This window comes from Sturnira hondurensis, unplaced genomic scaffold (genome assembly GCF_014824575.4).
Source record: "Sturnira hondurensis isolate 20B ecotype Veracruz unplaced genomic scaffold, ASM1482457v3 Scaffold0020237, whole genome shotgun sequence".
Lineage (NCBI taxonomy): Eukaryota > Metazoa > Chordata > Mammalia > Chiroptera > Phyllostomidae > Sturnira > Sturnira hondurensis.
The window spans coordinates 318,637-339,098 of NW_028092868.1; the positions used below are offsets into that span (position 1 = coordinate 318,637).

At 57.7% G+C, this 20,462-nt stretch overlaps 1 protein-coding gene across 1 annotated transcript in view; it reads right to left on the reverse strand.

Annotated features, from left to right (window-relative positions):
* COL13A1 (collagen type XIII alpha 1 chain) overlaps positions 1–20,462 on the reverse strand; it is a 146,479-nt gene that overhangs the window by 31,117 nt on the left and 94,900 nt on the right. Inside the window, exons 15-23 of the mRNA XM_037029257.1 lie at positions 18,888–18,995; positions 16,535–16,561; positions 15,723–15,758; positions 5,646–5,690; positions 4,684–4,716; positions 3,985–4,011; positions 2,972–3,025; positions 2,020–2,106; positions 469–522 (exon numbers count right to left, since the gene is read on the reverse strand). Of these exons, the coding sequence (XP_036885152.1) occupies positions 469–522; positions 2,020–2,106; positions 2,972–3,025; positions 3,985–4,011; positions 4,684–4,716; positions 5,646–5,690; positions 15,723–15,758; positions 16,535–16,561; positions 18,888–18,995 (471 nt within the window). The remainder of the gene's footprint in view (positions 1–468; positions 523–2,019; positions 2,107–2,971; positions 3,026–3,984; positions 4,012–4,683; positions 4,717–5,645; positions 5,691–15,722; positions 15,759–16,534; positions 16,562–18,887; positions 18,996–20,462) is intronic.

Genomic DNA, 20,462 nt, shown 5'->3' on the forward strand with positions numbered 1-20,462 from the left:
CGGAGCAGTGGTATAAATGCAGTTCAGTTCTGCGATGATGTTAACATGGATGACAATTTTAAGACTAAGATAGAAAGTACAAATAAAGGAGAAAACAAACCCTTCAATGCAACTTCACTCCTGAAGACACTGCAGCTGGCCAGCTCATGGTGCATCTAGCCACTGCTGCCTCCAGGCCCCCTGCCCTGCCCCCTGCCCCTCAGCACTTTGGTCAGCGTGCACCTGGGAGGTACATGGCAGCATCCCTGGCCCTTCCACAGTGGCAGCTGCGGGGAAGTGGGAGTCCATCTCTCCCAGTGGCTTGAAAGCTAACAGAGCAGGGGATCTGGGTCACCCCGAAGCCCAAGTCTGCTGTCCCTGGGCCAGCCTTCCAGCTGCAGGGACGGCCAGTCTCCTAACTCTGAGCTGGGGCTTGAACTCTCGAGCTGACCCTCTTCCTACAGCTCTCAGGTCTGGGGGCCTCTGTACCTTGTCTCCCTGCTGTCCGGGGGGGCCAGGCCGGCCATCGACACCAGCTTCTCCCTGGGGAGGGAGAGGAATGGAATGAAGGTGCGCAGGGCAGCTGGGGTAGTTGCTCAGAGGGGCAAAAGATGGTCTGGGTGTTAATGTTCTGGGAATTAAGGGTCTGGACCTCCATCTCCTATCTGACTCCTACCCATGCTTGGGCCCAGCCTGGGACTCCCCTCCCCCTGCAGCCCTTTTATCTACTTCCTTCCTTCTCTGAGTTCTGCTCCTCACGCGCCTCTTCTCCCCTAGCCAGGCCCTCTTCAGTTCAGTTAGCACACAGAAGCCCAGTTCTGTCTTGGCTCCAACTGTGGGCCAGCAGCCCATGGAGGGTCGTCTTGGAGCTGAAACCCTTGTGGGACACACCTGACCCTGCCTGGGAGAAGAGGGGCCAGTGAAGGCCCTAGGCCTGTGTGTGTGTGTGGTGGTGGTGGAGGGGTATGTGTGCGTGTGTGTGTGTGGTGTGGGTCCAGGGAGGTAAGAGGAGGCCAGTCCCAAATCCATCACTTACTAAACACTTGCCTGGTCTTAGGGAGGGGACGTGATTTTGGGAGTAGTCTTCTAGCTTCCCTTTCTCTTGTCCCAGGGTGCGGGGACAGCAGTGACCAGGTTTCTCCATCCCCAAATCAAGACCCCAAATGCGCCAGGTATGCATGCCCTGTGGTGTCAGTGGGTCGGACTCCAACACCCGATGTCTGGGAGCCCAGAGGGCAAGGCCACCTTTGGCAAAGTTGGTGCTCCTGCGGGGGGCTCTGCGCCTGCCTCGGTCAGGGGGGCCCCGGCATGGGGGATGGCGGAGGGGAAGTCATTTCCCCTTGCCTGTCTGTGGGGTTCCCCGTGGCTCCCTGCACCGTGCTCCTGTGAGCTGTGGGCTGGTCTGTCCTGCTAGACTGTGGGCCAGCCGAGGGCAGTTCTCTGCCACCCTGTGACCTGTGCAGGGTCCCCCATAGCGGGCCCTCGACAAAGGTCAGAGTGCGTGGATGGCTGCCAACCATGATGGTGATTAACCTTTTCCTTCTAAGTTAAGAAAGAGACCCCCTCATTTTCCTGTGCTGCTGAAATAAAGCAAGCGTCACAGGGAGCGCCTGCTTCGGGAAACCCAAACCTCACCGCTGCAGTTCCCACGGAGAGCAAGGGAAGCATGGTCAGGCCCACCTGCAGCTGTCCCCGCCACCACCCCCACTCCCCAAAGTGGGCCCAGCACCTCACTGACCCGAGAGCTATTCAGAGCCCAGGCCAGGGGCCTCTCTGGCTGTCCAAAGGCTCTGCAGTCAGTCCCTGACTCAGTTACGTCATCATTGCCTCTTGAATTAACGGGACTGTCCGTCTGTCCTGCCCGGACATCTCTCCCGGATGGTCAAACCGTCACTGCTTGGGAGCAGGAGCTCAGACCAAATGACCTTTCCAAAATCCACTGGAAAAACCACACTCCTGGAGCAGAAGCCTAGAGAAGGCAAGGTACCCAGGAAACAGTGTCACCCAGGAAGCGGCTGAGGATGAAGGCCTCCGACTCACCTTTGGCCCTGGGGGCCCGGGGAGCCCCGGGGGGCCGGGCTGCCCTCCGCCTCCTCCAACGGAGTTGCCAGCATCGCCTTTCTCTCCCTGGGGATGGAAAACAAAGAGTTATCATCACTGGGCCCACCCAGCTCTGGAGGGAGTTGGTTGAAATCTGTCTGTGTGCCCTCACAGCCTGAAGGCCTGGAGGCAGCCAACCGCCCCTCAGTCTAGGCTGAACTTGGTGGGGGTGGGGGTGGGCATTAGGGGTCTGCGGGGTCCAAGATGGCGGGGAACCAGAGGCGTTCGGAAGCCTGGCCTGGTAGGATCCAGCCGTGGGTTTTAGGGAAGAATGGGGCTGGCTGATGAGGGGGAAAAGACTTAGAGCTGAAACCACAGACCCATCAGAACCTGGGTCTGGAGCAGTGTTTCTCAAAGTATGTTCCACGGAACACTTTGTTCAGGGGGTTGACAATACTTGAAATGTGAAGAAAAAGGGGGGTCTGGTGGCCAGTGTCAGGAAGGGTGGGATGAAATGAGGCTTTGCAGGCAGCTTCGCACAGGAAGGTCGGCGCTCTGGAAGGCTAAGGTGTCCTGTGACTGACCGTCCAGGGGGCCCGCCTGAGACGGCTCTCCCCAAACTCACTTGACCTTGGGCCTTTTTTCAAACGGAATAGCTTCTGGAGCTCATGTACAATTGAGCACATTTTCAGAGCTGGTGCAGAGAAATCTGACCAGGTCATAGCTATTGAATTCTTTGAATTTGGGCAATTTGGGGCCTCCCATGTGGTACCTCACACCCCGCTCCTCTGAAACAGAATCGGATTGTGTTCCAGCAGCTCCCCCCCCAAAGCTGGGAGGGGCACCCCGAACGCGGGGCCCATGTGAACGTGCAGGGCCGGGAACGCTGAGGAGGGGATGAACGTTAACGCCTCTACACAGAGCTCACCACCCAGAGCCCCTCAGCGCCCACCTTCTGCCCCAGGAGGCCGAGTAGCCCCAGGGAGCCCACAGCCCCCTTCTCACCCTGCAGAGGAAATGGTGCAGGGTTAGAAACCCTTTCCCCGGAGGTCGGCGTGGTGAGGCCGTCGCCCCACCAGCACCAGGCCTCGGCTCTCCTCTCTCCTACCTCCCTGCCCCTTCTGGGGCCGTTTTCTGAAGGACTCCACTTCCTGAGGGACCCCATCTGGGCCCAGCTCCTTCCACGGGCCACTTCATACCCGTGACAGCCCACGTCATTGTTCTCCTGGCCCCATGTGGGCTGGGCCCCCATCACTCAGACAGGGAGAGGAGCCTGAGAGCATTTAGAATGGCCCTTTTGGGGGTCTCCTGGGGAGCAGTGAGCAGTTTGGAATGCTGGTAGTTGGCGAGACTCTTCCTTCAACTCCTCTGCTCTTTTCATGTTCCTAATGTCCAGCTGTTTGGGGCCCCTGGTCCCCAGGAGAGCTTTCTGCCGGCCTCCTCCCTGCCTCTAGAGAAGACAAGAACCATCTAACCAGAACTTCTTTTTGGAGGAATATTTTGAGAGGCTTGCCTCCTGTTGTGGGTTGAGTGTGTCCCCCACAAATTTGTATGTTGAAGTCCTAACTCCCAGCCCCTCAGCACGTGACCCGATTTGGAAACATGGACATTAAAGGAATAATTAGCTATGTCATACTGGAGTCATACTGGCCCACAGTTGGAGCCAAGACAGAACTGGGCTTCTGTGTGCTAACTGAACTGAGGAGGGCCTGGCTGGGGGAGAAGAGGCGCGTGAGGAGCAGAACTCAGAGAAAGAAGGGAGTAGATAAAAGTCATCTGCCTCCTGTCATACTGGGCGGACTGGCAGAGCTGTCCCTGTGCACCCCTGACCAGCAGGCTCCTCCCTGGCAGGCCTTCCTCTGCTCAGTCCGGCCCCAGCCCGAGGGCCAGCCTCAGGGGACCCTCCCCCCACCCCCAGAAGCCCCATGCTCCATGCAGACCCCAGTATTTCCTCTGCACCCATACCTTGGCTCCTGGGGTCCCTGGTTCACCCTGCATAGGAAAGAAGAAGACTCGGGTAAATAATTGAGAGGTAGGAAGAGAGAGTGAGAGCCAGAGAGCGAAAGCCAGAGAGCGAGCAGGAACGAATGAGCTCAGGGCTCTCCTATGCTTAGACCTCAAGCCCCAGGCTGAAGAAGCACTGTCTGGACCCTTCCTTATTCTCCTAGGCGGTGGGTGTGGCTGGTGTGGGTGTCAGTGAGGCACCCCAGGAGGAGGAAGAGGATGAAATGGGCTTTTGCTTTGCACTCTCAAGTGGCCCTGAGGAACGGCTGCATTGAGCTCCTGTGTTCCCCGCTGTTCCCACTCCCCTCCCTGTCAGCCAGCAGGGCGGTTGGGTGGGGTGCAGGAGGGCACCCCTCTCCTCCCAGAAGCTTTGTGAGCATGCAGCTGCTAAATTTCAGAGTGTGAAGGCCCCACTGCACATCGCAGGAGGGTGAGACCAGCAGCGGAAGCTGGGAACCCTTTGCTACTTCCTTGAGAAGCTTAGGTAAAGATCAGTTGTTCAAGTTATGCATGTATCTGGCAAAACGGCTGCTTTCCGAGAAATGTTTCCCAATCCTGTCTGCCCCTTTCTTGGTTCAGAGCCCCCAGAGCCCCAGCCCTGTCCTCCTCTCTCCACCTCTCCCATCCCGCCCCTCTGTGGAGTTACAGCATTCCACTGACCTTCATTCCAGCCACTGCGATGCCAGGAGCCCCCTGGCAGAGAGAGGAAAAGGCATGGAGACTTCTTCAGGCAGGGGAAGCATGCAGGAGGCGGCCAGCCTCCCAGCCTCCCCTTGGGGAGATGCAAAAGTGGACTGCTCACTCCTACCTGCTGCCCAGCCTCATGGGAAAGGGGGATGCTGAGCTTGGTACGGGGGGGGAGCGGCCTCGAGGAGGAGGCTCTGCAGCGCAACTGGGTTCCCAGGCTTCCCACCCACCTGTTCGGCACCATGGGCATCATGGTGGACACAGTGGACACCATGGCTGGATGTCCACAGGTGAGCTAGATGGGGGCATCCCTGGGAGGAAGTGGGGGGAGGGGCACATTGGGATTGGAGAGAAGGAGGGAGAAATGGGAGGGGAGGGAAGGGAAAGAGGAAGGGTGGCCGGAGGGAATGGGGAAGGGGAGAGGAGTGGGTGGTGATGTCCCACATACAGCCCACCCAAGGGGGTGTCAGCGGGATTCTCCTCGCAGGAGGCTATCTGACCTCCGCCCTCATGGACTGGGGAGCAGCTGGCAGTGCACCCCATTTCCACATTGGGCCAAGACCACCTATCTACTTTGGGAGTGGACAGGCTTCCAAGCACAGTGCTCAGACACTCCCAAGTGAAGGTGACTTGTAGGGGTGCCCACTCCCCACATGAGTCTCAGGACTGCAGCCAGAGGTGGGGTCACTGAGAAAATTTTTATGACCCCCAAATGCCCAGAAGCAGACTTGGCCATGTCAGAAAGATGCTGGTGAGTGAGGGCTCGTGGGCCAACCAGGAGCAGCCCTGCCTGGAAGCGCAGGCTGGTGCAGTGAGGGGAGGGTGCCTGGCAAGAAATGTGTACCCTGTCTTCACAGAGGGACATGGAAAGGGGGAGTGTGGGAGAGAAGTGAGGGCAGGGCGGGGCTGCCTGGCGTGTGAAGGGGGGCAGGTACCTTCGCTCCATGTTTGCCTGGCATCCCTGGCATTCCCCGTTCTCCCTGAAGGAGGAAACAGAATCCGTGAGATGACTCAGGGCCCCGAGGCCTCGGCCCTTGAGGCATGGCAGGCTAGGATGTCATTGAGAATAGCTGATGTGGAAGCTGGGGACAGTTGTCCTGTTCAGGATGAGCTTTGAGGACCTGCCATTCCTAGCAGCCGCCAAGGGCCACTCCCCTCAGCTATGCGAACCTGTAGAGGGGTCCAAGTCACGGAGCAGAGTGTGGCACAGGCCCCAGACGGAGACCTACCTGAGGAGCCTGAGCGCTCTGGGGCGGGGACAGAGGGAGCTGTTCAAGATCTGCTGCTGGCCCCTGGCCCACGGGGCCTTCCCCTCAGTGCTGGGGTGAGGGTGGGGGGGGAGGGACCCACTCGGCCACTTACCTACCGCACACCCCCTCCCATCCCCACCCAGTACTTCTTGCCCTGTTCTCAACCCAGCAGGTTGGCTCCAGCGGAACCTGCTGGCCGAGCCAGAGGGGCTCCTGCACTTCACCTTCCTCTGGTGCTCCTTTTCCTCCCAGGTTCCTTGGGTCTAAGTCTTCCAAAGGGCCCGTGCGGCAGAGGGTCTGCCTACACTGTGGGTGGTGGGGGACTGGAGATGAATCGAGGCGCTGCCTGGAACCTGGCCAGGGGCACTGGGACAGCTGTGGCTTCTCCAAGACGTTGTGAAGTGTGCTCCACTGGCTCAGCAGAGCCCGGTCTTTTTCAACCTCTCTTACCTCCCCATGAACAAGGCAAATCTGTGGAAGGGGGCTGAGCTCAGGAAGGAGGACAGGGACTGTATTCTTCTGTCCTTGGAAGGACACACTAGGAGGAGATGGGGTGGAGATGGCAGCCAGTGACGACTGGAGGCAGAGAGTATGTGAATCAAGACTGTGTTGGCAGAGGGGTCAACAGGAAGGAAGGAGAACAGTTTCTGTCTCCATCAGCTGAACCCCAAATGCAGTTCTGGCCAGGGCCCAGACTGCTGTGCAGCTGCAGGTGACAAATGGCAGCCTGCCGCAGCCTCCGCATGTGGAGGTCAGCGCTGTGCCGGGCGATGCAGAATGCTGACAGACCCTGGCCCTGGCGCTGGCCCGGGTCTCAGGCCATGCTGCAATCCCCACAGGCCTACAGGCAGAGGGGAACCTGGTCCCACCCCGTCTCCATCCTTCCAGCCATCCTCACCCCTTCTCTGCCCTCACAGGCATTCCTGGTCCATGTGCACGCTCACCAAGAATGGGGCTGCTTTGAACTCCCTCCTCTGTGATGGGCCTCCACACTGCTCAGTGCACACCCAGGATGACGACATTCCCTACTGCCATCCTCACTTCCTTCCCAACCTCATCTCCTCACACCCTGATACCTGTTACGCTTCCCTGAAAACACTACCCATTTTCATGGCTCTCTGCTATGTCCTCAGTACCCTGCTCGTTGCTGGGGGCCCTGGTCAGATACCGTCTCCTCCTTTTGCTGTGCCCCAAGCCCAGTGCTGGTTGCTCAGTGCAGCAAGGACCCTGCACATTTGTAAGCTTGTACGCACAAATTCATATCACCTGGGATAGTTCATCTCCATTCTCTTTAGGCCAAGTCTCCAAATTCTGCAAAAGGCTCGGCATCTTTAGCTCCAAACTCAGGGGCCCTTCCTCATCCTGACCCACCAAGACCCCTGAGCCACAGACAGAGGTGTGGACTCCTGAAGTGACCACAGCAGACAAGCCAGTGCCCAGGTCCGCCCTCACTGCTGAAGTCTGAGAAACTCCTCTATAAGAAAGAGCAGAGAAAGGGCATTTCCTGTATCTGGCACTGGGGTGAAGGGCTTTATACCCTTCTTCTATTCAGTCTCCAAGGTCCACTCCAATGGGGGAGTGGACATTACTCTAGCTTCACAGGTGGATAAACTGTAGAGGTCAGGCATAAATGTCAAGGTCATGCAGAGCAGGGATTGGAACATAGGTCTTTTGTCTGCTAAAGCCCAGGTACCCATTTCTCTAGGCCAAGCCCAGCATGCAATGGGCTGATATTCCACTTGCCCTTATTCAATACCATCTGTAAGCTGAAAGGAAGGGAAAGCCCTTCTCTGCTGGAGGGCCCTCGAGTGTGTGTCTCATAGGCATGAAGGGGTCAGCCTTCGAGGACAGCTCAGTCCAGAGTTCCACCCTCTCTCTCTGCCCCAGAGCTGGGTCTTTAACCGTAGGCACCTGGAGAAAAGAGCCAGGCAGGGCCCTGCCTGCCAGCACAGGTCCACCATGTGGCCAGCAGAGGGCACCACAGGACCTCACCAGGAGTCTGGAAACTGCAGCCAAGCAGCCCTTCCTCAGGAGAACCAGCTGAGGGACCCTGTCACTATTTCCTCTAAAGGACCAGGATGGCCTACTAACATGTCAACCAGCCCAACTGGGTTGACTCAGCCCCGAGGACACCAGACAGAGTCCCCTGTGCTGCAGGTGGGAGGTCAGCTTGGGGGTCCCTGACTATTTAGGGATTTCCCATTTGTCCTGCCCTTCCCTTTTCGGTCTTCAGTGCCCCTGCCTCCCCTTCCCACCTCCATTCTGGGGAGCTGACAAAAGCTGGCTGGCTGTGTGACTCCAGATAGCCCACTTTTCCCCTCTGGGTCCAGGATCCCCACCTGCAAAGTGAGATCAGGCTAGATACCTTCCACCCACCCTTGCTCCTCCGTCTTTGTCCATCCCTCCCAGCCCTGCCTATGTGAAGCCCTTCGGAGGGAGAGGCCAGGGTTGGGGAGGACGATGGGTTTGTTGGCAGCTCCAGAACAAGGTCCCCTGGTGTGGAGTCTAGCTCTGGGTAAAACTTCGGCTCTAGGAGGGTCTCTGCTTTCTCTTCCTCCTGCCCTCAAGAGACACAGAGCTTCCTGTGCTGCAGGGTGGAGGAGGGTGGGGTCTGCTCATCCTTGTCTCTGGGCTTCTGTCTCCATTCCCCACAGGAGCCATGCAGAGCAGAACCCGGGAGTGAGGGTTTCTGGCTAATTGGGCTTGTCTTCAACCCACATTGGTTTGTATGTAAAGACACAACCATGCCCTCCAGGGACATCTGGGCCCCTCGGAGCCTCCTAAAGAGGCAGTCATCCTCATTAGTGTCACTGACCTCTGCCCCTTCCCTCCCCCTGGGTCAGGTCTCTTAATTCTGCAAATGACTGAGGCTCCCTTGATCTGCACCTCGGGGCCTCCCTCACTTCCAGCCCTTTGCTGGGCAGGAAGCAGCGGTGCCCTCTGCTGACCCCACCCTGCAGGCTCAGTCCACTCTCATCAGTCTCCTTTCTCCAGGGATTGTCTCCCTGGGCTTTCCCCAGCCTGACCTCTGAACCAGGGACTGCGCTGGTCCTGGCCAGAAAACGTCGATTCCTGCACAGTTGGTGAGAGTCACTGCCAAGGACTCCACGGTGGGCGTCTGTAGGGAGCAAGGGGCAGAGTTCCTGGCAGCTAGTGCCGGGAGGAGGCCAGCGGCTGTTCCTGGGGCTTGTCCTCATGGCTCGTCTTTGTGAGAGCTTATCTAGAGGCTCCTTCTGTCCCGTTTTGCTTCTTAGAAGTGTCCCTGTTTAAACGTCTGAAGTTTGGAATTGTGCTGACTTCAGATGCACTAAATCACTAACATCTCCATCTCAGGTAGGGGAGGAGCTCTCATTTTAGCTCCTGTACCATGGCCATCCCCTGTTCTCCCAGCGGGGCCCCAGAGGCTCCCCCAGTGGCTCTCAGCCACCCACACTGGGCCGTCCTGCAGCTGGGGAAGTGGGTGCCCGAGATTACAAAGCATCGAGCCCCAGGTGCACAGAGCTTGGGCAGCACGGGCTGCTGTGGAAGCAGGCTTGTGACCCCCTAGGCTGGGCTGACCCACCACCTGGAAGCCTGGCTCTTCAACCTCAGTGCCAAGAACCAATGTCTGGGTGCCGGCCCTGAAGGGGCGGGTTCCATTCACTGTGGCTAGGAAAGCTCTGGGTGACACAGGCGGGTAGGGAGGGGCTGCCCTGAAGGACCCTGAGGGTCTGTCCCAGCCAGGACTTTTACAATGGCCCTGACTCTCCCGCTGGGCCCTGCGCATACTCAGGCTGCAGCATTAGTAGGTCCTCCATGTGGGTCCTCACTTCCAGGTAGGAGGACCCACCCTTTACTGAGATGACAGGATGGAAGCAAGCTCCTCAGGGCACAAGCTGGCCATGCTCCCGTTGGGTGGGAGTGGCTTCTTAATTGGTGATTTACCGTTTGTGGAACAAGTGGAGCAGGGACTTGGCAGGAAGACATAGTCTGGAAGGAGGTGGGGGCTTCAGGGTCAGCTCCCCAGCCAAGCAAAGGTCAAGCCAGAGAAACAGGGGGAGATGAATGGATCCCCCTAGTGCGGGGCTCCTGCTGCAGCCCACCACTGGGGGGGGGGGGCCTGGGCTGAAGCAACTCCACACACAGACCCTTTGTTCCCTGCAGGGAGGAGGAAGGCCTGTCTGAGTGTGGGCAGTGGAGGGCTGGGGGTTAGGCCCGCAGGCGGCTCAGGCCTGGACCAGAGTCCCTTCCTGGGCTAGAAAATCTGGGCGAAGAGAGCCAATGTCTTTCCCTCACTTAAAGAGTTCCCAGGACTCCCTTCCGGGAAAAAGGCGGCTCCCTGCTGTTGCTCTAGCCAGCTCCAGGCCAGAGAGGCCTGGAACCACGGAAATGCCAGGTCCTCCGGTAATTGGGGCTGGCAGGAAGCGATCTGGGGAATGACCGGGTCAGGCGCCCCATTGAAGGCCAGGGCTTTGGAAGGGCGGCTGGCTTGTAATCTCAATTTGAGATCGGTTGATTTTGTAGTTGGTTCCAAAAAGAAAAGTCAGCTCTAATTAATCTGTGGGCTTTGGAGTAGAGGAGAAATGGGGCCCAGAGAGCAGAGGCGGGGGGCTAGAAATCGGCAGAGGGGGAGTCCCGTGAGCCCCAGCGAGGCTTCAGATCTGGAGCCCATGTCCCAGCCCGATACGCTTCAGTTGGAATGGTCTGGCTGTCCCCGCTGGGATTTCGTGGCTTTGAAAGGGTGCTGTCCCCACATCAGGCTCCTGATCTACGGCTTCCATCTGTGCCAAGCACTCTGCCCGTGAGTCCAAGAGAAGCCTGGGGTTGCTGGGCCCTCTGGGAGGCACAGGGGTACAGGAACGTTTTGGGAAGAACTGCAGTGTTGGGCTGAGACAAGCTGCCTTCTCCTGGCTTCACTGGAAGTCCCAGGACCACGCCAACTCCCGGCAGGGATCATTCAGGTGAGATTGGTGCCAACGGGGAAAACACTGCCCTTCCCTGGTTCTCTGACTAAAATGCACCAAGTGCCTCATGTCCTCCGCCTTAGGCACTCCGGGCGCTGCCCGCAGAGAGCCTTGGAGGCTCAGAGAAAGGCCCAAATCCAGTCACCATCTTTTTCCCACAAGGAGGAAAACAGCTCAATACCCACCTCTTTTCCTTCTAGTGGAGGAGGTGCTGCTTACTAGAAATCACGGGGACCCCCGGCCTCCTGAGACCCAGATAGTAGTCATTTGGAGCAAGGCTTTAGGGTCAGGCAGACCTGACTTCACTACTTACTAGCTGTGGACCTTCACAGAGGTGAACCCCACTTTGCTCATCTGTCCATCAGGGATAAGAACAAAGTCTACCTCCCAGGGTTGTTATAAAGATCTAGTAAGGTGGTGTATGCAACGTGCCACATAATCAAACTGGCGTGTTGAAGAGGCCCCATAAATTAGCTATAATAATACTGATCATCATTCTACAGAAGTGAGTCATCCACATGGCCCCGCCCCTGACTGGCAGATCAGAATGAACACGCCCTTATGCAGAAGGGCTGAGGAGTGGGGAGGAGGAGGGCTGGCAGGGCCAGAAAAGGGGACTCCAGAGGGGCTGGCTGGGTGAGCGTCTGCTCCTCACACTTTCACCCCCCTGCCCCACCCACCCAAGCACAGGTTCCACTGGACCCCCTCCCTGGTTTCTGGGGAGCCCTGCAGCCCCCAGGAGGGGGTCCCTGCAGCTCTAGCTGCTCTAGCATGAAGTTCTCACATCCTGCCTCCTCTGGTCTGAAGACGCACAGCCCTGAGCAGGAAGGGGATGTGTGCTGAGCCACAGTCCTCCATGCAAACCCGGAGGCTTACACCCAGAGAGCCACATGCATCGAACGCACCCCCCACCACTGAGACAGACGGACCAGCTCTGCTGCGCTTAGCGATAAGCTCTCACCAGATCTGTGTTCACATAGAGTCTAACAATGCTCGTCAATCCTCTTGAAAGAAAGCCAAAGTTGCAATGTTTTAAACACATTTTGCGTCTTGCAACATATTTAAAGTGGATTGGTGCCATAAATTTGGACCAAATAGGTACCACATGGGTACACAACAATGCTCACAGTGTCCAGACAGCAGGGCTGGCCCTGAGTGGGGCTGGGGCAGCATAGGGCCTGCAGCCATGCTGGGCTTCGATCCTGAGGAGCTGGTGGAGAAGCCTGCCCTGCTGGCCGGGCTGGCCTCTGGGAGGTTGCCAGGTTGGGTCCAGCTGCTGGGGTGGTGGTCATGGGTGGGTGGGGCTAATCATTAGCAAAGTTCATGGCTGAGAAACGTCTTTGCTGAGAGTTAAACCCCAGCCCATGCTGAAAGAAAGGCTTCCTGCACGCGTGTCGCGCCGCTGGTGTGCAGCAGCTGAAGCAGATGTGGAGGGCCCCTTGGTTACTGCCCAGGTCCCCTCACAGCCTGACCCCTGTCCCAGCGCTGTGTTCCCACCTGCCAGCGCTCGTTTCTCCCTGGGGTGGGGCGCAAACTCATCTCAGCTCCTGTAATCAGGCCACCCTACCTGTCGGCGCCTCCTTGCCACGCCTCACTCCAAGCAGAGACAGGGAGGAGAGGAGAGAAACAGAGACAACTGATGGACCAAGGAAGGATGCTTGCGGGAAGCACCCTCCACATCCCAGAGAACGCAGAGGACAGCGGTCTCTGCACAGTGAGCTCAGCCTGGGTGAGAGCCCCCGAGGAGACATGCGCTCTGCACCAGGGCAAGCAGGCTGGCCTCTGGGCGCAGGCTCGTGTGACCTAGCTTCCAATTCCGGAGGATTGTTCACCAGCTGTGCAACTCTGGACAAGGTTAGTAACCTCTCTGAGCTCATCTGGACAGCGAAGATAATGAGCTGGGCCATGGTGAGGACTGAGCGAGGTGGGGAATGAATGACCTTTGGCTAAAACAGACGTAAAGCATCGCTTCACTTGTCCTCAGGCGCTAGTCTCTTCATCTCAGACTTCTGCTGGGAAGCAGACTTCTGCCTGGGTGTGGTGATCACTGAAGCTGAGCCCCCCCACCCCAGTGGCCCAGGTGGGGGGGGGGCTGACCTGGAGGAATGACCCCAGGTCAGTAGGGGCCAGCCCTCTGCTGCTGGCCACCAATGCCCATGCACACCCTCTGGGCTTGGTTGGATGAGGAGGCTGTGGCTGAGGTGATGACAGACAAGTGTCCCAGCAGAGGGAGGGCCAGCACAGAAGGGAGGGCACTGAGTCCACACAGTGGCTCCAAGAGCACCTCCTGACAAAACTCAAGGACACACCGGGAGAAGTGGAGGCAGTGGGAGCCTTCCAGAAACCCTGAGAGGCGGCGAGAGAGAGCTGGCCCCTGCACCGCCCCTGCAGATCCCACGAGAGACTGCTATGGAAGGGCAGGGTCGGGGTCGGGGGTCCGGCCAAGAAAGGAAAGGGGGGGCAAGAGCCAAGCGCAAAGAAGGGCCGTCTCAGTTCCCCGTGAGACCTGGAGGTGGTGACACTTGTGACAAGACTGGCTATGGGTAAAGGAGGAGCTGGACAAGACTCAAGGAGACCAAGACTCTTTACAAAGCCAGGGCTGCTCTTCCCTAGGGGGTGCAGAGCCAGTTCTGTCTGCGGGAAGCTGGAGCTTCCTTGGGCTGGAAGGGATTTTAACCCAGTCTCCCATCATCAGATACAGACGCTTCTCAACACGTGCCAGACCCACAGTTATCCAGCCTCTGCTGGAACACCTCCGGCAACAGGGAGCTCCCTCCCTCCAAAGGTACCCATCAGCACTTGCTCTGCCCCTTGTCATGCAGAAGCACACTGGCCCTTCCTACAGGAGCCTTCTCTGGCAGCCCAGGGCCTTTCCTCCCCAGAGCAGGCTTCTGGGTGGGAGAGGGGGTGCTGAGAGCTGCCCCTCTGTCAGCAAGACCACACTGGTTTTCTCCGCAAATTCAACGCAGTCAGGGTTGAATGATTCGTCCCAAGTGGGAGCCCAGGACTGCCACACTCATGGGACCAGGCCCCCGTCATCATGGCACTACGGCCCCACGCTGAGCCCTCTGAGGACAGCAGAGCCCAGTCTCTTTCCGGATGAACCAGACCCCCAGATGGCAGGAGAACGCAGGCACTGCCGTGGCGTGGATGCTAGTTTGGGGCATCACCACGATCCCAGGGAAACCTCGGCCGGCCCTGCAGTTTTTTCACAGCTTGAAAGAGCTGGCGTGGCTGCTAATGGGAAAACCGATCCTGCCTGGCACCAGAAGGCAGTAAATTTTGTGAATCTGTGTGAGTGGATGGAGGCAGCTGCGGGGGCTATAATTTCCAGTTCCTGACACCGTACAAACTTCTCAGTTTATGCAGAACTAACTACAGAATTCTCAGGTCTCGCCATTTCACCCACCAAGCACCCATAAAACAATGCAGTCACGGCATCCGCCGGATTAGTGTACTCAGAGCAACGAGCTTTGAGCTTCTCGGAGCAATTCTTCCCCTTCCAAACCCCTCCCCCTCCACATCCTTCTTTCCTTCCCGCCTCCTGCCCTCTCCCGGAAGCAAGGCTCCAGGGGCTTCCCTGCCTGTAGCAGGTGGCACCCTGGAAAGGGCCCAGGCCTGGGTCCTTGCATTCCTGCCTGTCACTTACGAGCCAAGGGATTGTGGGCATGCCTCGGTTTCCTCATTTGTAAGTAGAAGAAAGGTACCAGCCTGTTAAGATGGTCCTGGGATCAGAAATGGTGCAGGCCACTTTGAAGGACAGCCTGACAACATTCATCAAGTGGCGACTTTTACTAAGATCATTTTGATGTCATTGTAGTTTCTGTCACGACCACCCCCAGGCCGTGGTGCGCATTCTCTCCCTATCTAAAACCCCATTTCCCTGACATCGCTGATGGAAGGACCACTGCGGTGATTTAAAATGGCTACAAACGCTTTGCCACCCCTTCCACAAAAACAAGTGGAAGCTGAATCTCCTCCCCGACCCCACAGGACTTGGCCATGTGACGTGCTTTGACCAATGGGGCATCAGAAAATGCGATGCAAGTGCACCGAGACTTGCCCATTTTGAATGCTGCCCTGGGTGCGCCATGCTGTAGGGAACCTGCCTAGTCCACTGGGGGCTTGGAGGCCGAGGGGAGGGGAACAGGCACCCCGCCTGCAGCCAACGCCAATCACCAGACATGTGGATGCAGCTGTCTTGGCCTCTCTGACCTTTCCATCCATCACCTAATGTGACTTCACGAGTGAGCCCAGGGGGGACCCAGATGTCCAATCTACAGAATCGTGAGAAACAAACTGTCATTTCAAGTCAGTAAATTTGGGATGGTTTGTTACACAGCAATAGATAACTGATACACCTACCTATTCACCAGACCTGAGCTCATAGGCTCTCGCCCCCAGATTTCCCAAACTCCTGCCAGCCCGGAATTAATCTCTCCACCCCTGTATTCACACAGCACTTTGTGATGGTAGCAGGGAGCACAGCCTGCCTTTGCCAGGGTTATTTGTGTAGGAATTCCATCTCTCTGGTCTGGGAGCTGCCAGAAGGATCTGAGGTGCCTTGCTACAGATGCAGCTGCAGAGGTCTGGCTGGACTGCTGATTTGCCCAAGGCCTTGCTCCCCTCAGGCTCCTGCCCCCCCAAATGGAGACATGACCCCTGCCCATCCACCTTCACAAGCATTATGAGGCTCATGCTGGGTGAGTGTGCGTGCAAAACGTTGTGTGCACGGTCAAGTCTGGGTCTGTGTGCACCATGGTGAGACCCCCACTTGGGTTACCGCGGGGGGTGAGGTCTTCCCCTCCCCGCTTCTTACCTTCCGGCCGTGGTGGCCCTGGATGCCCGGGTCTCCCTGTGGGAACAAAGAGAGGACTCTGAGAGGGGTTTCCCGAATGCCGAGCCCCAGCTCCGGCTGTTCTCTTCACGTTCTCATCCTTCTCCCTCTCTGCCTCTAAATCCTCCTGACCGCCACCCCCCCGCTGACCCTGGCACCAGGACAGAGGCCGTTCTGCTGCTCAGAACAAGCCCCTGCCTTGGGGAGGCAGAGCGGTGGTGGGAAGGGTCAACTTGGCTGGGGGCCTGAGCTTCTGTTTTGGTTCTACCACTGACTTTCTGCAGAGCACTTTGCCCCATGACCCTGAGCGTCCACATTTGTAAAATGGGTGGGCTTTGCAACTTATCCTCAGAGCCCAAGGGTCCCTCGGGTTTAAAAGGAGAGTTGGTTTGACATCAAGAGCTTCCAGACAGGGTTTCAAGAGAGACCAGATGACCCCGAAGGTCCCTTCCAGTTCTGAGCCCTCATGAAACACCCTTTTACCGGGAGGTTGTAACAGCACCCTGAGCATCAACCTTCAGTTTCAAACTAGACAGTAGGATCCCCACTTGGCGGTGGGACCACACCTTCCACCAGTCAGAGGACTTGGATGGCTGAGCACACAAAAGTTTGATCCTTGTGAGACCCACTCAGGGCCCAAGAGGGTGGCAGTTGGGGACTGAGCCGAGCACGGCCCATCTCTCACCGGCGGAGCCCCTGCTCAGCTCCTCCACTGTGCCCTTCAGCACTGCCTGCTCCGCCCCCTGCAGGGAACTCTCCCACCCGCTCAGCACGTCTCCCAGACCAGCCCTCACCTTCAGTCCAGGAGGCCCAGGAAAGCCCTGCGGAAGCAAGAGAAAGATGAGTGGAGGTGAATTCCTGTCCACGGGTAAACAGCCGAGGTGAGCCATGCTCACAGCAGCGGCTGGGGCAGAGCAGGGCTTGGAGAGCTAGGCTGGGTTTAGATGTGAACAGACTAGAGGATCCTGGGAGGGTATCTGGAACCTGCCGAGGGCACACGGGGACAGCATGTCCCTCTCTGGAGCCATGTGGGTACCGTGGGCATGGCCTCTGTGCTTGCCCACTGGAAAATAGGTCAGTGGCATCATGTGAAATTGGGAGTGTGGTTTGGTTCAGGTCCCCATCCGCCCACCTCCTAATTGGGACCCCTCCCTGGAAAGCCAACCTTGCCCAGAAGAGTTATGATTTTGCCTTTGGCCTTGCCAGCCCACGGGAGAGCCCTCTGCCTCCTTCCTCAGGGCGCTGAGACCACGGCGGCCAGCAGTGGGAGGCGGCGTGGGCCCAGGGCCTGCAGGGCCCGAGGGAGAGGTGAGGAGAGGCTGTCCTGGCCTCGGTGTCGGGGTGGGTCTGGTTGGCAGACACTGGCTGCGGAAAACTGTGCTGCCTCAGTCTGGTCTGTTTCAGTGGGTTTAAAAACACACTTTCTGTTGTTTTTCTTCATAAAAAACCTGACAAAGAAAACCATCTGGCTTGGGCTCAGTGAGTGGGAGCCCAGTGCGTTTGGGGAAGGGCAGTCAGCAAAGAGGCGGATGTTGAGCACTTTTTTGGTTGTCTCCGCTTGGTTAAGTTCAAATCCCTAAATTTCAGTTCCTTTCAGATTTTCTGTGTTCCCATCTAGCAACCTACGAAAGTGAGAGTAATCTCGCTTCCTGGGGTCCTGGGGAGAAATCATGGCAATATTAACATTTGTTGTGGGGGTCAAGCTGGGCAGGGCAGCCAAGACCCCCAGCAAGCTAGGCTTTCGCACCTCCATGCTGCCTTCTGGCCCAGCTGGGCGTTTTCAGTCAGCTGGGCTGTTGCCCAGCCTGGAGGGACCCTGTACTGAGCCTCAGCGTGGGCAGCTGGGGCAGCTAAGGGGCCCAGATGTGGAGCCCGGTGACCTGGAATGTGACTGTGCTGGCTGAGGGCTATTTGGCAGGGGCAGGGTAACCCAGCGATTTCACCTCTGGGGCTCTGTCCCAGGGGCACGGTCAGAGAGGTGCCGGCTTTTATGTCCAAGGACACGGATTGAAGAAAGGAACTTGTTCACTACTTTCCAACAGGCCCGGCAGCGGTAAGACCCAGCTGTAGGAGACTCCCAGGTGGAAAAGGGCGTGGCTCAGGATGGGAGATGAAAAAGTAAAGGGATACAAACTGGTATGTAGACTTTGGAGTCCAGAAAGGTATAGGTGCTGCTATATGTAAGGAGACAAATGGAAGGACTCTCCAAAATGTGAATGGTGGTGAACAACGGCTATGGGAGAATGGAAAATTTAAAATTCCGTCTATATTTCAGATTTTTCACAATGAATGTATGATGTTTCAGTCATGAGAAAGAAAACCAGGTTGTTTGTTTTTTAGCCACGTGGGGAAAACATCATTAAACAATTTTTGTCCTTCACCTCTCCCTCCTAACGTCACTAAGGGTGACGTCAGTCTCTGCTCCGGGGACGGAAACCGTGTTCTCCAAGGCGGCCCAGGGGCCTGCTGCGCTGCACTCCTGCCCTGGTGCTTCTTCGCACAGAACTGGGCTGAGAAAGGGTTGGGTCTCAGTCAGGGCTTGGAGGTGGGTGACTTGGTGGCCCCAGCTGCGTGTGGTTTTGCCTGGAGGTGGGGTGCCTGCTGGCCTCCCTGGGCCCCTGCCAATCCTCAGGCTCAGTGCAGGGTCCCCCCCTGCCAGCTGACCAGCCATCCACCTGATGGCCTAGGAGTATGAAACCTACACGCACCAGAAAAGGCGCATTTGTCAGGGGTGCCAGCTGCGGGGTCAACCCTCTGCTACCTCCGTCAGAACTCACTGCCCCCAGCTCAGGCTCTCTTAAGCCCGGGGGTCGGGGGCAGCCATCAAAGGTGGCCCTGGAAACTCTCTTCCCTCTTGGTGAGGTTGTGGCCAGCCTGTTAGTGATTTCCCCTGGAGACAGCAATGACTGGACCTGAGGACACGGCCCCAGGAGGTGTATTTTCAGAACTAGAGGGCAGCAGGTGAGTGTGGCCCGGGCGGGCAGCTCCTCGCTTGGGCCACTCACGTTCAATGCCTTTGCCAAGGTGCTTTTGCCATTCAGCTGGGACACCGGTTCCTATTGGTTATGCACAGTTTGGATGCTTCCAGAGAATTCTTAGGACAAGTCTTAGAAGAGGTAGCAGGGGAGAGAGGAAGGGGGTACTTACACGTGGTCCCATGGGCCCTGGTAGTCCTGGATGCCCCAGAGGTCCACTTGGTCCAGGGGGGCCCGGTGGCCCTGGTGGGCCTTGGATACCGGCCTGGCCCTGTTCACCCTGAGGATCATGGACACAAGTGTTAGAGAGAGACCCCAGGGCTGTAGAGCGGTTCCCGCCCCAGTGCCATGCACCCGGTGAGGGCCCTGCGTGGGCTCTGGTGGGGAGGCGGTGGGGGCGTGATGGTGATGACGCTGCAGTGATGACTACATGCAGGGACTGGTGGCAGCAAGGTGAAGGCCAAGACACTGGGCCCCCAAGAGGAGGTTCTTCCAGGGAGGACTTGCTGTCGGAGCAGCTGGTCCCGGGTGAGAGCCCTGCTGTGGGGGGCAGGGGCAGAGGCGTGAGTGAGGTGACCCCCAGCTCAGAAGGTCTGTCCCCAGCCCACGTGGTCTGAGACCAGGGCCTGCCTCTGCTCCCTCCCTGTGGTGAGTCGCACCCTCCCTCTATGCCCTGGCCTCTCAGTCGCCAAATGAGAACAGCAGTTCCTCCTTTTCCTAACACACCTCTTTACTGTTTTTGGTGATCTGGCCCAAAGGATCAAATCAGATCCTTCGGTCAGAGGTTACAGAATTTTGCTTGGCTCTCTAAACAATTCAGCAAGAGACTTTAAGTAAAAAATTTGCACCGGTGGCTCCTGATGAAAAACAGGGCCCTGGCAGCTAGGCCCACATTCCTGGGGGCGATCATGGACTGGGCTGGGGAGGGGCGCCCTCTTCAGAGGGGGCATGCATTCTCCAGATGCATCAGGATGGATGGAGGGCTTGGGAAGCAGGGTCAGCATCCTGTTCCTTCAGGAGGGGGAGAGAGCCTGGTTCATGGGACCCTGATCTTGGGCTGGGGGCCAGTCAGAGTTGTCCTACATCTAACCCCCAATGCCATTCTGTTAGTTTGAAAGTGGGCTTCCCAGGGATGATCTGGGCTCAGTTCTTGCGACAAGAGGCCCATCCCTCCGGACAGACTGACAGAACAGCCTGGCTGGTGTGAGAGCTCCAGGCTGGGATGCGGGGGAGGCGGGCAGCCTGAGGTCCAGGCCAGCCCGCCCTGCTCAGGGTAATCTCGGCAGGCCTGTGACTCCCGCTTCCCTGTGTGAAAGAGGGAGCTGAGGCTGCTTCCTGCAAACTCTGCAGAAGGAAACGATGGTTACGAACAGGAGTGCACGGCCTCAGAACGAGGGCTGTAAGAGCTTAGCAGCACCTGCGGGAACCATCTCTTGGCCGGGACCTCTGAGGGCAGATGGCGCCCTGCGGCACTCCTCTGGGCCCCAGGCTTCATCCCGCTGCGCCCTCTGAGGGGCTGCTGGGGGCCAGGAGTGTTCATGGTGCAGGAGGCAGGTATAGAAGTGGGTCCCAAGTCCCATTTTACAGAAAACAGGCTCAGGGAAGGTGAGTTCCCTGACTGAGGTCACATGGAGAATTTGTCAGTGGGGAGCCAGGGCCCCAACTTGGACCCCCCAACTACTCCTATTAATTCTACCCAAGCCCCCAGCAAAAATTGCTCATGGTCCAACTTGCTGCACTTTGGAAG